The sequence below is a fragment of the Pogona vitticeps genome, chromosome 4 (genome assembly GCF_051106095.1).
Source record: "Pogona vitticeps strain Pit_001003342236 chromosome 4, PviZW2.1, whole genome shotgun sequence".
NCBI classification, from domain to species: Eukaryota; Metazoa; Chordata; class Lepidosauria; order Squamata; family Agamidae; genus Pogona; species Pogona vitticeps.
In genome coordinates, this window is record NC_135786.1 from 96700922 (window position 1) to 96715599 (window position 14678).

At 40.3% G+C, this 14678-nt stretch overlaps 1 protein-coding gene across 1 annotated transcript in view; it reads left to right on the top strand.

Annotated features, from left to right (window-relative positions):
• The first annotated feature begins 4396 nt into the window (after positions 1-4396).
• SLC71A1 (solute carrier family 71 member 1) overlaps positions 4397-14678 on the top strand; it is a 34835-nt gene continuing 24553 nt past the window's right edge. Inside the window, exons 1-2 of the mRNA XM_072998000.2 lie at positions 4397-4743; positions 11546-11641. Coding sequence (XP_072854101.1) covers positions 4657-4743; positions 11546-11641 — 183 coding nt within the window. The 5' untranslated portion in view covers positions 4397-4656. The remainder of the gene's footprint in view (positions 4744-11545; positions 11642-14678) is intronic.

Sequence of the window (14678 nt, forward strand, 5' to 3'; positions counted from 1 at the left end):
CTTCCTGTCTGTCTCTGGAATAGAGGGGGAAAAACCCAGTGAGGTTTAGAATATCTTCCATATGAAAGTACATAGGAGACAACATGTCTAAAGAGATCCTCTTTTCCTGTATGAGGATCTTTAAATCTCATGTTCCAATCTGGAAATTATACTCCTGCACAAGCTTAGGAGTTCATTTCCAGTTAAGGATGAAGTTAGTTTTCCTACTTTTGGCCAGTTGACCCTGAAGGTGGTTGCCCTGTCCTTCAGCTGCTTTACAAAGGTATATCATTTCAATATGGGAGGGAAAACTGGTAAAAAGGACTGGATAGCAGGAGGAACAGAGGCAAACCCCATGCTGAGTGAGATCCAAATTTTGAGGGGGACTGAGTCAGGCTGATGATCAGGTGATGATTTCCAAATCTGATATTTCTTTGCACTAATGAGGCGGTATACAAATACATACATATATACTGATTTTTTTCCAATTTCAATTTTCCCTCCATACTAGTGAGACATTACATATTTTTTGGGTTTCAGTCTAGTCCAGTGTAAGAAATAGGTCAGCTAAAACTAAGGTAAAATAAAACTTCACTATTTCTCTTTTGCAGAGATTTAGAAAGTGGGTCATGCTTCATAATAAAGGTTTTTCTACCAGTCACTACCTGTGATTTCACTCTGCTTCTACATCTACATCAGCAAAAAGGTCAGTTCATCATTTGTCCTCATTAAAATAGCTCTGAAAACTTTTGGGATGGCCTACGAGTTTGTACCTTGGCCACAATCACATTGAGGTGCTAATTGTATAAGCTGATTTACTCAAAGAAGGGGAAATACATGGCGGTACAATTTGTATAATCACAGCATTTCTTTCTTTGAGCTAACCTAGATTCATATACCACACAAGGAAACACCAACTGATAATACCTTCATGTATTCCTATATCATTTGTACCATGTAATCCTAAATCATAAACTTATCTGGTGGCCATACATGCTCCCGCTGAACATAAGATGAGACTTATAATGTGTAAGAACTGGCCTTTCCCAGCCAATAATGAGAGGCAAACAAAAGGAACATCTATATGGACTTTGTACACAATGTACTGTGTGTTCTTGAATAGTGTACAGTATTGTTTTTCTTAACAACCACAAGGTGTCACTATATCTGTGAACAAACTTGTTTCATAATGTTTGTACTGTATATTCATTCCACGCTGTGCAACAGAGAACATGTTCAAGAATATGAAATTATAGCGTAATTTATGGACTGATAGTTTTCTTAATTAGCTCATAAATACTGGCCATCATAAAAGGAAATCAGATTTGTATAGTAAGAATACAAATTATTTGCTACAACAGTTTCATTGTCTATTTCTTAGTACAATCCAAAGTGTTGGTTATGATGTATGAAACCCAATATAGCTTGGCTTCACAATATCTGAAGGACTGCACCTTCTCAAATGAGCCTGGTAAGGTCTTGAGATCTTCATGACAGGCCTTTCTTTCTGTCCCACCACCCTCACAGTACAAGAGAGGGCCTTCCTTCCTGGTAGCTGCTCCCTGGCTATAGAACTTCCTTTTAGGGTACTGATTTTCCCCTGCCCATCCCAGCTGTCCTTCCCCCAGCAGGCAAAGACTTTTTATAATTTATTTATTTATCTTTGCCTACTAATCAATCAACTCATGAAGAACAGCTTTTTACTAGGAGATGCTGTATTTCTTTTTTGCTTTTTAAATTATGGTAATTTAGTGCTTGCTTTAATATAATATTCTGATAGTGCTTTAATATTGCAAATTATTTAGGCTTTTAGCTGTTTTTATGTCCATTCTGTAAGCCACCTTTGATCATTCAAAGTACAGAGGTGGAATATAAATTAATAAAATAAAACAAAATAATAAAATATCCAGCTCGTAATTTGGGAGACATTTTGACTAGTCGGCTTGTTACGAGCTGTCAATGGTGACTCAATGAACGAGTGATCTTCCAATTGTCCTGTCCTGAACTGCTCTGCTTAACTCTTGTAAACTCAAGCGTGTGGCTTCCTTTAGGAAGTCAGTCCATCTTGTATTTGGTCTTCCTCTTTTTCCTCTGCTGTCCAGCTCTTCCATTATTTTTTTCCAGAGAATCCTGCCTTCTCACAATGTCCCCAAAGTAGGACAGACTGTTTCAACATGTTTGCTTGCAGAGATAGTTCAGGCTTGATTTGATCTAGGACTCACTTGTTTTTCTGGCAGTCCTGGGTATCTCTCCTCCAGCACCGCCTTTTAAACTAGTCAGCTTACGAACCCATAATTAAGTAACTACAGTGGTGCCTCGCTTAACGAGCGCACCGCATAACGATGAAATCGCATAGCGATCTGGTTTTTCGGATCGCTAATGCGATCGCTTAACGTTTTTTGAATAGGGCTAAATTTGCTTTGCGAAGACCGGTAAGCGTTTCGCTTACCGATCTTCACAAAATGAAGCCCGACGATCAGCTGTTCGGCGGCCAAAATGGCCGCCGGAAGCCCAGAAATGGCCCAAAATGGCTGCGCGCAGCGTTTTCGCGCCCTCGTTAAGCGAGGCGAGGGCGCGAAAATGGCTGCCGGCCATTACGAAGCTTCGCTGAACGGTGAGTATTTGGCCCATATGGAACGCATTAAACAATGTTTAATGCGTTCCAATGGGTTTTTTTGATCCGTTCAACGATGCTTCAGCATAGCGAAGGTTAATCCGGAACGGATTAACCTCGCTATGCGAGGCACCACTGTATTTGTGACTATTTGACGCACTATTAATAAATTAGATTTTCTCTTTACAATCAACAATATTTGGTGTGTGGTGCATTTATCTGGGGTTTGGGCATATGTTGTGTACTCTAAGAGCAAACATAGCAACTTTGCAAGTTATTTATCCAAAGCATAAAGGAAGTGAAATATGATCAGAGTCCCATCATATTTGTTCCACTGAGAATTAAAATGAAGAAACATGTGTGATATGTCTCATAAATTATAAATGGGATTCTGAATTGCATTTAAACACAAGACATTTCATGAAGACATTTTCACATTTCCCTCACAATTAAGCAGATGCAAATTTTTGGAAGCAGATTTGTAAATCCCTTTCTTAAGATTTTTGATTGGTTTAGAAGGTAATTTTTAAATGGTCTATATACAAATTATCCAAGCTCAGATCCACATTTTTTGCCACAGTGGCATGCAATCACAGGGTCCTAAAGAATCATCTGTAATTATATGGTGGGTTTTTAGGAAATGTTACTATGGCCAGAATCCTATAGAAGTAAATCAGTGGAGCAAACTGTCATTAGTGAAGCTGATCACACCACTCGTCCAGCTAGAAATACAAACCTCAGCTTCACAAGCTTCAACTTGCTGAAGATGAAGTTTATATGAAAAGATATTATTATTATTATTATTATTTATTTAATTTATATGCCGCCCACTCTACCCAAAGGTCTCTGGGCGGCTTACAACAATTAAAATTCAATACAATAAAATATAAAATGATTAAAATACAATTATATGATCCATTGTTTTATATCAGTTTTGTAACCCGTATGTATTTTTTCTGGGCAGTTTGTGAGCCTCATCACAAGCTTTTAATGTGCATTTTTGAGCCATGGTAATGACAGGAAATCAACACAGCCGTGATTCCCGCGTACGTACTGTACTTAAACGGAAGATTTGGGGTCTCTGTCATGAGCACACTGGCGACGGCACAGTGGGACCTATGAATGTATGTACTTCAGAGTTATGGTTAAATAAGAGAGAGCTGCAGACTTAGGACATGTGCATCTTAAATAAACAAGAGGAAGAATCTACGTAAATTAATACTGTATAGCTGTTGCGAAAGGGAACATGTGCCTCTCTATACCCTGTTAAACTACAAAACCATAATTTGTATCTAACATGGTCAAGGCGGAGTCCACGGAAGAAGGAAAAGTTAAATAGCATCTGAAGGGCCGCATGTTCCTCAGTAGCCACACACACCGGCGCCTAAAACAAAGCAGGAGCAGCTTTGGCTGTCCAGACGCTGTTGGGACTCCAATTCCCATCAGCCCCCACCCGTCAGGTAGGTGCTAAGGGATGGCGGACGGCATCCTCTAACATCTGGAAGGCCACAGAGCTCCCCGCTTCGCCGTGATAAGTACGAGATGAACCACCTCAACCCTCTCGGGGCGTCTCCATGGCGACAACAGAAGGCACGCCTCGCTCACGCAGCTCCTACTGCCCTTTTCCTAAGCAGTCACCAACGCAACGTGCGCAAGCGACAACGTCCGCGCTCCTCACGTGCGTCCATCAGACGCCGCGGCTGGTGAAAATGAGTCTAGGGAGGCGATTGGTTCCCCTTCCGTACTCCACGGGGGAGGGGCCTATCGGCTCACGTGTACTGCCCCCTGACCAATCGGGTGATCGCGTGATGTGAGCCTCTGTTACTGCTCCGGCTCCCTCCGCTGTTGCGGCGGGGTTGTTGTTCCCTTCTTCCCCCCTCCCTCCCCCGCCCGCCCTCTCGCCAAGATGGCGGCGCCGGCGGCGGGTTTCTGAGGGAAGCTGTTGCTGGCAGGGAGGAAGCGAAGTCCTGGCGAGCGCCGGGAAAGAAAGAGGAGACGCCTCGGCCCCGAGTCCCTCTCACTGCCTGGCCCTCACCTCCTCGGCCCTCCAGAAGGATGGTAAAATGACCCAAGCGGGGAAGAAGAAGAAAAGGGCTGCTAACCGCAGCATCCTGCTGGCCAAGAAAATCATCATTAAGGACGGCGGCACGGTGAGGAGAATGGCGGGGGAGAGGAGCGACCCAGCCCCGGGAAGGAAGGCCGGCCAGCGGAAGAGGGAAGGATGGGTGGGCGGGTGAGCAGGGGGACGCCGGCCGCTTGAAATGCCCTGAGAGGCCTCGGTTCGGGGCAGAAGAGTCCTGTTAGCATGTCCCGTCCGTGGATGTGCCTTCATACCAATTCAGATTCAAACCGGTTTTACTTGGGGCTCAACTGCCATGTGTTCAATCCGAAGGCGAATGTTTTAACTGCCCTTTTTACCAGTTTGGCTAGATTTTTTTGCCGCTGATTTCTGGCCCCCGTTACTGATCAAATAAACTTGCATTAATCCTTGGCTCCCCTCCCCGCTCCTTGGAGGGCTCTTACGGGGTGCTGGTTAAGGAAAATTATTGAACATGCGCAACACTGTGTTTTTGTTGTCATTCCTTCTCTCATCCAAAAGTAAATTTTGTTTCACGTGTTCTGATCATGTTCACTGTTAATTGAATTGATTCATTTGCAATCCTAACCTTTAGTTTGTATAGTTTGTGTGCTCAGAGAGTCGTCTAAATGTGTTGGGGTGTCCCTTTATTTTAAGGTGGGCTGGTCTGCTTTCAGAATGCCAAGACCCTCAACTCCCTGTGTGTGCCTTTTATGATAATACTACCTAGATCCACTGGGCAATTAAACATGGTTAGTTGTTTTTCTTACTGTTTCTGGATGGATCTGATAGGGAGTATACAGTCATGTATCTCCATGTGCTATAGGTCTGGCCTACCATGCCCTAAGAATAATTTCTTTGACAACTTTTAAAATAGAAGGTTCAGAAAAACCTAAGTGGACTTTTCAGTACACTAATACAGCTCAGAAGCCAATGTAGAGTGCCTTGTTGCACATTAACTCAATATGAAATATACAAAATTTTCAGCAGCGTTCAGTTGCCATCAGGAGGAGTGGTGAAAAGACAGAGGTTTTTGATTTGAATGTTACAAGTGTATAATAACAATGTGCCATCAAGTCAATTCAGACTTATGGTGACCCTTTTCAGTGTTTTCCAGGTAGAGAATACTCAGAAGTGGTTTATCATTCCGTTCTTCTGGGGGCACTGTGGGACTGTGTAACTTCCCCAGGCCACACAGGCTGGATCTACCCACAGTAGGGACAGTGGGAAATCAAACTCTAAACCTAGCTTCACAGCCAGATACCTAAACCACTGAACTTAACTAGCCAGCTGCAAGTGTATAGGCATGTCAGAATGGTGATAAGGGGTTATAATGGTTATACCTCCATTATTGCGGGACGTGGTGGCACTGCGGGTTAAACCGCAGAAACCTCTGTGCTGCAGGGTCAAAAGACCAGCAGTCGAAAGATCGAATCCAGGCAACGGAGTGAGCTCCCGTCACTTGTCCCAGCTCCTGCCAACCTAGCAGTTCAAAAGCATGTAAATGCAAGTAGATAAATAGGTACCACCTCGGTGGGAATGTAACGGTGTTCCATGTCTAGTCGCGCTGGCCACGTGACCACAGAAAACTGTCTTTGGACAAACGCTGGCTCTATGGCTTGGAAACTGGGATTAGCACCGTGCCCTAGAGTTGGACACAACTGGACTAAATGTCAAGGGGAAACTTTACCTCCATTACAGTATTAAGTGCTGTTCACCTTAAAGATACAATTGTAATGTGAAGTCGCTGGTGATCTGCCAACTCACTATGTTATTATAGTATTGGCACTTGGGGACCTAATTTGGTTCAGGAGCTTTAAACCTGATTCTGTATTAGCATCCCTTCATATGCTATGTTTCTGTAGCATAACTACTTTGGTGTAAATTGAAGTTATTACTGCTAGACAGAATTGGATACTTGACTTTTGAAGGCTGTTTACTTCTGATTGTCAGCTGCTTGGGAGTAGAAAGATTGGATCTTTCTATTACACTTTGCCTATTTGGCCACTGTGCATTAATGAATTCCTGTCACAGATACATGTGTTCAGCAAGTGAAATGTTTTACGTTTTTCATCGTGTTTGGACCCATCTGGTAGTTCATGTAGGATTGGCAGTTGATGTACAATGTTCTGTTGTTCAGGGCTACTGTTGCTGCTTCAGTAGTTACTATTCCTTAAATGCATTCTTTTTAAAAAAAAAACACCCACACCGGTGGCCATATTAGCCAATTATACAGTACAAAAGTTTAAAACAAAACTAACCATGTGCCAATAATGTAAAGCTACCCCCACACAAATATTTAAATTGCTTACATTCTTAACAATACTGCTATGACTTGAATCTAGCTCTGCCTGTTTTTGTTATGTATTTAAGAACTTGAGGAAAGTCAATGTGCCTGGCGGGCAGCTGACATGGTTACCGTAGTTGGTTTTTCAGTTAAGTCTGGGTTCAGTTTCTTGCTAAACCAGAGCTACTTTACACTTGATGTATAATTATATCAGTACTTTATACAGTAGCATATAAAACAGATGTGTACAGTAGTTAGAAATGCATAGGCATCAGGGACTTCCAGCCATTTAAGACTCTTGGTGGTTGTGTCCCTGAGTATGTAGGGACACGTCTTCTGTTTACACTTTTCGAATGTTATTGCTACCTGAAGTGTGAGGCAGCTATCATTGGGAGTAGCTATCTTAGCCTCAGCTGGTTCTGCTGTTGTTTTTCTGCAGGTGTGGTATTCCCACTTGTGTTGGTAATGATGAAAATACTATGTCTGCATGTTTATGAACAGTAATATGTTTTGTGCAAACTGATAATCCATTGCTTTGACTCAGAAGTTTAAATTTCAAATATTTAGCAGGCAAATTTCATGTGACTAATTTACATGAATGACACTTTTCTATTGGAACAGATAACATGGTATCCCAATAAATTCTGTTAGCTATTTGTAAGAGGTTGACAATATTTAAAGATAACAAGTCACATATAGAAAGGTAGTAAAGTATTTGACATTTTAAAAAGATATCTCTATCTATCTATGTATCTATATATAGATATAGATATAGATATGTAGATATATCTGTATATAGATATATCTATCTATCTATATCTGTGTGTGTGTGTGTGTGTGTGTGTGTTCTGGTTCAGATCACTGTTGCTGATATCTTAGATCTCATACATACCATTTTCAGCCAACTGAAGTTTTCTAGACTCATATCCGAGCTTGTCTAAAACTTCCAAAGTGGAAGAGACAAAGAGGGTAAGACTGTTAACTTGAGGCTGTTTTTTGTGTTCTGTTTGGATTTGTTTGTGTGCTTGTGATTCTTTATTTGGTTGCAGCTATATGCTCTACTGGTGGTAGCGAGGAAGCTTATAGGAAGTGAGTTGCCAACTTATTTGAGGAGGAACTAACACTTACCAAGTTTAAAGCTGCACTCAGTTTCCCTGCAGGAGCTTGAGAGCAGGTTGGCTAAGTGGGGCATTGGAGTTGGAGATCAGGTGTATTTTTTCTGCCTAGAACAAGAAAAAAAGGATGTTCAAGGAGCTTTTGTAGTGACCTGTACAGTAGCATGTTTGTCTTTCTGCCTGAAGATGAAGTTAGCTGGTTGCCCTTCTATAAAGGAAAGTAGAGCAGCTTTGAGCCCATCAGTCCACATTTCATTGCATCAGGGGAAAAGAAGCATATCTAAATAGAGTTCAACATACTCTTCTGGAAGAACAAAGAGGAGGATGCCCCTAGGGGAAAAGAATAATGCTAAGTGCAAAACACAACCACTTGGAGAAATGTGACACAGAGAAACAAGATTATGGAAATAAGTGTTGTCTTTAGAGCTACAGAATTGATATCAGGTCCTCACGAGGAACCCTGATTCTGGGCAGCTGGAACAGCAGCAACAAAGGGCACGGAAGTGACCATGGAGGATTTTATAGATAGAAGGATTTTTGTTACTGCCCAGAGGAGGAGACAGGTGGTGGTAGGTGACTTCATTTTGAGGGGGTGGAAGCAGCAGTTTGCAGACTTGACAGGATGCCTCAGTAGGTGGGCTGTCTCCTTTGCGTGAAGTTCAAGGACACGACAAAGATCTTGTCAAGATTCATGAACTCTAATGACCATCATCCCTTTTGTCTGATTCACATGGGAATAAAAAGTGGTTTTGGACACAACCTTCAACATACTACAAGTTACTATAATCTTGGGATTTTTAAAATACCCTTTTAATACCCTTTTTGAATACTTTAAAAAAAGGTCAGGGCCAAGGAAAAAAGTCAGGAATACTAGAAGTGAACAGTTGATTGCATAGATGGTGTCACCGGAAAAAGTTTGACTTTGTGTACGATGGGCTTCTGTAAAGAAAGATTCCTAGCAGATGTTGAGATGCACCTTCCTGGAGCTTGGAGAATATGTTTACTAGGAGACTTGCAAACCTGATTGAGAGATTGTTAAAGTGAATTCTGTGGGTGAAGGAGATACTTGGTACTGAGGATAAGATTGTAGGTAATAGACTAGAAATTGGAATAGTAGAGCAGGAATTCATCAGTGGATGGCAACAAAAAATAAGGACTTAGCTGGCAAGAATGACCCAAAGTCTTTCCCAAAGAACAAGAGCATAGGAAACAAACAAAATGAGCTTGTTGGACCAATACAGTATCTCAGTTTGTCAGGCAGCTTATTTCATGTAGGAGGAGAGCTCTGTAGTTATGACCATACTCAATTTCTTACTTAGATAACATAAACTGTGCTTTCAGTCTGGAGTAAACTTGTTTTGATGCCTGCACTTGAAGAAAACACGTAATTGTTATTCTGTGTTGGTTGACGTATATAACATAGCTGTCACCTTTTGTGTGCATTGTGGTCTTCAGCTGCAGGCTTCCCAACCAACTGCCTTTGTGAATGATTCTAAAATTGCTTAGAAACATAGATGGATTTTATGTTTATATAAAACTATTTATGGTCATTTGAGTGGTATAAGGAAAAATGGATGATGCTATGACTTCTTTTCTTTACAAGTATTTCTTAGAATTACTGTATTAAGAAATATTTTTGTCTTCTCTGTTTGGTTTTCTTTAGTCTTGAAAGCTCTAAGAAAATGTTAACTCTCTTTGAGAAAGTGTAAATGCAGTGTCTTAAAATAGTCAAAGGAAGTAACTTCCTTGAAGAAAGGAAGAAATCTTAACACAGCTTCTCTGACCTTTGTATGCTAAAATTCATATTACTGTGCTATGAATTCCTGCTTCTTTTTGTTCATACTGCTGCTTGTTCTCTATAGCTCTTGGGTGTGATGTACAGTAATAGTTAAGGTTAAGCTTTCAATAGTTCCAAGCAAGTGTACTAGAAGTTAGAACTCTAGGACCAGTATTAATAGGTGTAAAATCCTTTAACATTGTCAGATATTTTGTTTACCATTGGTGCCTCAATCCTCTACAAAGTCTCTGACCGCAGACATGAGTATTAAAAAGTGATGCTTCACTGTGCCTTTTATTTCCCTCTAAATTTTGTTCTCTTAGAAGAGGAAGGAAGTGCTAGGGTGGCAACAGGCAGTGTGCTCCATTATGTTTGCCTAGATGCTTTCTAGTTTTGAGTCCTGTGCTAGAAAGAAGAATCAGTATATTGTTGGAAGAGGCAGAGTTTTGAAGTGAGAAAAAGGAAAAATTATGATTCAGTAATTGCTGTTTTTAATACATGTATTTGGAAGGCACAATGAATTCTTATTTATTGTTAGCCAGGCATGTCTCTGTTGCTTAGACATGGACAAGGGCACGTCAAGAGAAAAACAGAAATGGTTCTGCCATCCTTTTCCAATACAGAACTGATGGAAAACATTGGAAGTATATGGGCTTTCTTTGTCTCTGTATCTGCTGGGTAATTGAAGCTCTAGTTGCTGGCAAGCACAGAGACATGTTTAGCTCATGTTTGGACCAGGAGATTATTCTCCCACCCTCTTTAATGCCAGTGCAGAGGGAAATCTAGGGCTTCTTTCACGTTTGGAAATCTGCCCCTTCACATTTATGACCGGACAAATAAGATTGTTGATCTCTATGTGTATATCCTTTTCTCTGCTGGATAGGCAGCTAGGCGTTCTAGCTTTTGCTTATCTGTTCTTTTATGGAAGAGGGAGCTTGTATGACATTTTCAGAAAATGTGCCTAGATAGATACCTGTAGTCAATTTTTATTTGCTATACCTGAGCCCTGCTGCAACGCTCAGGGAAACATGTAGTCTTGGACTTCAAAACATTTGATTCTAATGTCTAATAATGGAGAGACAAAAAACTGTAGGCTCATAAAAATGTTACTTTCATTTTATGTGTTTGGTATGAAACTGTACTTTTGTGATGTTTGGATTAATTTTTAGTTTAATCTTATTTAATGAGTAATTGAAAACCTGAGGTAATTAAGATTTTCATCTAATTCTTCTTTTGTTTCAAACATGCCTTATCCCTGTAATTGCAATTAATTATGGTTCCATGCAGAATTTTCTTGGAAAAAAGAAGTGAGAAAATCTATCACAGTACCACATGATGGTCCCTAGATAGCCAGTAATAAGCAGCTGGCATTCCGATCCATAAAATTAAATCTTTGAATCTGTATTTTTCAGCTATTGGCCAAAGTGGAACATTTTGATGCTTCCTCTGGAGTCTGTGCCAGAATACTGTTCTGCATTGCATTCTGGTTCATAAATTATCTTGGGTGTGTTTTGAATTTTGTTAAATTTTAACACCACCTTTAAATTGTTGAACATAATAAGTTAAGTTAAAATAATCGTTAAGTTAGGATAATCATAATAAGTTAAAATAATCATGTGAAGTGTTGTATCAGTCAAATAACTGTTGAATCTGTCAAAATAACTCTTCCCCCCACCCCCCAATTTCTTTCTTTTAGCCTCAAGGAATAGGTTCACCTAGTGTCTACCATGCTGTGATAGTTATATTTCTGGAGTTTTTTGCTTGGGGACTCTTGACAGCACCTACCCTAGTGGTAAGTAATACTTTTCCTTCCTTTTTATTCATTAGTCCTTATGCTGTTCATTGTTTATACTTGTGGTATTCCAATGTCTGAAGCTGCTGCAGCGATGTGATGAGGCGCTGGTTGTGTGCCTGGCCATGCATGATCAGCACTTTGTTAGGTTGCTGTGGCAGATTGTGAAGCTGGAGTGCTTTATGTCTATAAATATTGAATAGTATTACCAGATATGCTGTCAGAGCACATGTACAAACTCACACATGTTCAGAGACATGCCCATAAGGGATGTTTGAATCATGATAGTAGTTTGTGGTGAGACAGATTGGACTGAGTATATCACACTTACACAGAGATATTCACAAGAGGAATTTTATTGAACATGCTAGAATTAAAATGTATACAGTGATTTTTTTGACGGGGGAGTAGTAGTAAAGATTCAAAAAGGAAGTATATAATATTGGGAAATATAGACTCAAAAGAACTGTACTCACATGGCTGAGAGAGTCCTGGAATCAGGCTGCACTATGAAATACTGCAGTGCTGAGCAGTCGATTTGCAGGAGTGCTATAAGGATAAGAAGAAGAAAGAAAGGATGTTTCCGTAAACCACACACACAAAGGTAGAATGAGGAGCCCCCAGTGTGTGAGGAAAATGCTTCCAGAAGATTGATTAGGGGTGATAAGTATTACCTCTTCATAAGTCTTGTTAGACTATATTCAAACTGAAGTTGGGGTGGGTTGAAACTCCAGCTAGAATAATGTGAGGGAATTATTGGGCAAGGATTTGAGGAGAGGACAGGTAAACCGAGGTCCTAGGCCAAGATCCATGAATTCAGGAGAGCAGCATAGACTGGCAGGATTCTCTAGCTAAGTTCAGGATTCTGGGGGCAACTAATGTAGGGATTTCAGCTCAGAAATAATGAAGATAGCACAAGGGGGCCTGGCAGGAATCAGCAGGAGGAGAGCTTAGGTGGAGATAGGAATAGCAAGAAGATTTATCCCACAGCTGTTAATATGGCTACTGTGTATCTGGTTTTGCGAGGCTGATTAAAGTGATCTGGTCTCTTATCAGTTATTTGTCTACTTTACCTGTTCTGATGTTGTTAGGATCCTGCCCACTTGGCTAATCCTATCTGAGGGCCAAGGACAGTAGAATTTGAATGGGCTACTTGGCTAAACTGGAAGAAGATGGGCGGAGACTGTTTACAAAAATGCAGAGTATTCTAGGCTGTTTGCTTTCTCTGATCTCAAGGCAATTCTTGTATTAAAAAACAGAGAGAGAGAGAGAGATCTAGTCTGTATGGTCTTTCTGCTGGAGGACTATCCTGTGAGAAGAGCTATTTTGGCTGGGGCATTCATGTCTTCTGTGTAATTTTGATAGGGGTCATTTAGGTATATTCATGTCATTTCCTCTTGGCAGCTTGTCTCGTTTGAGACCAGAGGCTCTATTTTCTCACCCAACTGTTTCTAACTTATGCTTGTACTTGGCCAGAGAAGTTTTCCACTTGAAACAGTCTGTGATGTGCACACAGATGTCTTGTACTCTGCAAGGAAGTTGTACAAACCTCGACAGTTTGGTAGCAATAGTATATCAGCCACTTTAACTATTGTTTTCTGACTTAAATTGGGCTAACTATTGTTTTCTGACTTAAATTGGGCTTTGTCTGTCCATGGTGGTGTTTCATCGTATAATGTCCCTGGCTTGGAAAACACAGTAATAATTGTTGGGTTGTGTGCTCTCAGCTCACCCTTCATATTCTGTCGTACTTGTTGCCTGAAGTTGGTTTTAAGATCCTAATTAGTAAACAGAAGTAGACCAAGCTCCCCTTTATCAGCCTAAGAGACAATAGTGCTTTAAACCAGGATGTATAAATTGAGTAGATAGTGCATGACTGTTTTTTCATTTCTAATTCCAAAACCAAATGATTAACAAAATGAGAAACATGCAGACAGACAGACAGAGGGCGGGAGAATGCTTAGAAGAGCCATTTTTCCTAAGCATACAAATGCTGAAGGGGGAAATTCATTAAGTAATAGGGAGATATAACACGTATAAGAAGAACTTGTGCAAACTTTCCTGTCATATGTTCTTTTTTATTTGTAGCTATAAATGTGTTTAGTCAAATGTTTTATTAAAGATAGAGTGTTCCATTTCCAGTCTGAATATGATCAGTACCTGAGCCAGTTGGCTTCCAATCACCAAAAAGAGATTAATAAATATTTTCCTATATATAGCTATGAAATTGTGAGTACAATTCATATTTTGGAAGAGCAGGAGATGTAGAATATTAGCAGTTGTTGGACAAGGAGTGAGAAAATACTTACTGAGCTATCCCCTTGTGGGAAAGTCTGACAGCATCAGGTGAATGACAAAATGACAGAAGGAGGGTGGGCTGAAAATATGATAATATCTCACCCTGTTTGCCAAATATGAACATCTCATCCTGTTTGCCAAATTACTGCAGTAAAACTAAATGTTTAGAATCCAGCTCAGCAAGGCTACACAGGGTAGGAAATGCTGAAGGTTTTGAAGTGTTTTTGGAGATTTACAGTTTTGATAAGGTTTCTGTGGAGGAAGCAAAACTTTCTGAACTTGCTGATAAATTGCAGGACAGAGTATTAACACTGAAAGGAGGAAGTGGGTGGTCTGATAATAGAGTGTTGGCTCAGAGTGAAAAGTTTGGAGCTATTTCTAAAATGACAAAAGAAGAAACTAGATTAGCAGAAATTTAAAAAATAATGGAGAATAATATTTTGGAAAATAAAATAGACATGGAAAAACGCACAAAAACATACTGCCACAATTTAAAAAGATTTGAATGTGACAATGAAGAATACTGAAAAATAAATGCAGATATAGGATAAGATAATAGGAAAAATGTGAAGCTTCATGGATTCCAGGAAGGTATAGCCAAAGATAGAGTAAAATTCAGAGATGCAGTATTACAGTGGATTAATACAGTGGCATCAAGACTGGTTGTGTAGAAGAGAATTTGGAGAGACTGCATAGAGTGGGACTAAAGTGAGCAGTCAAAAGCAATAGATGTATAATG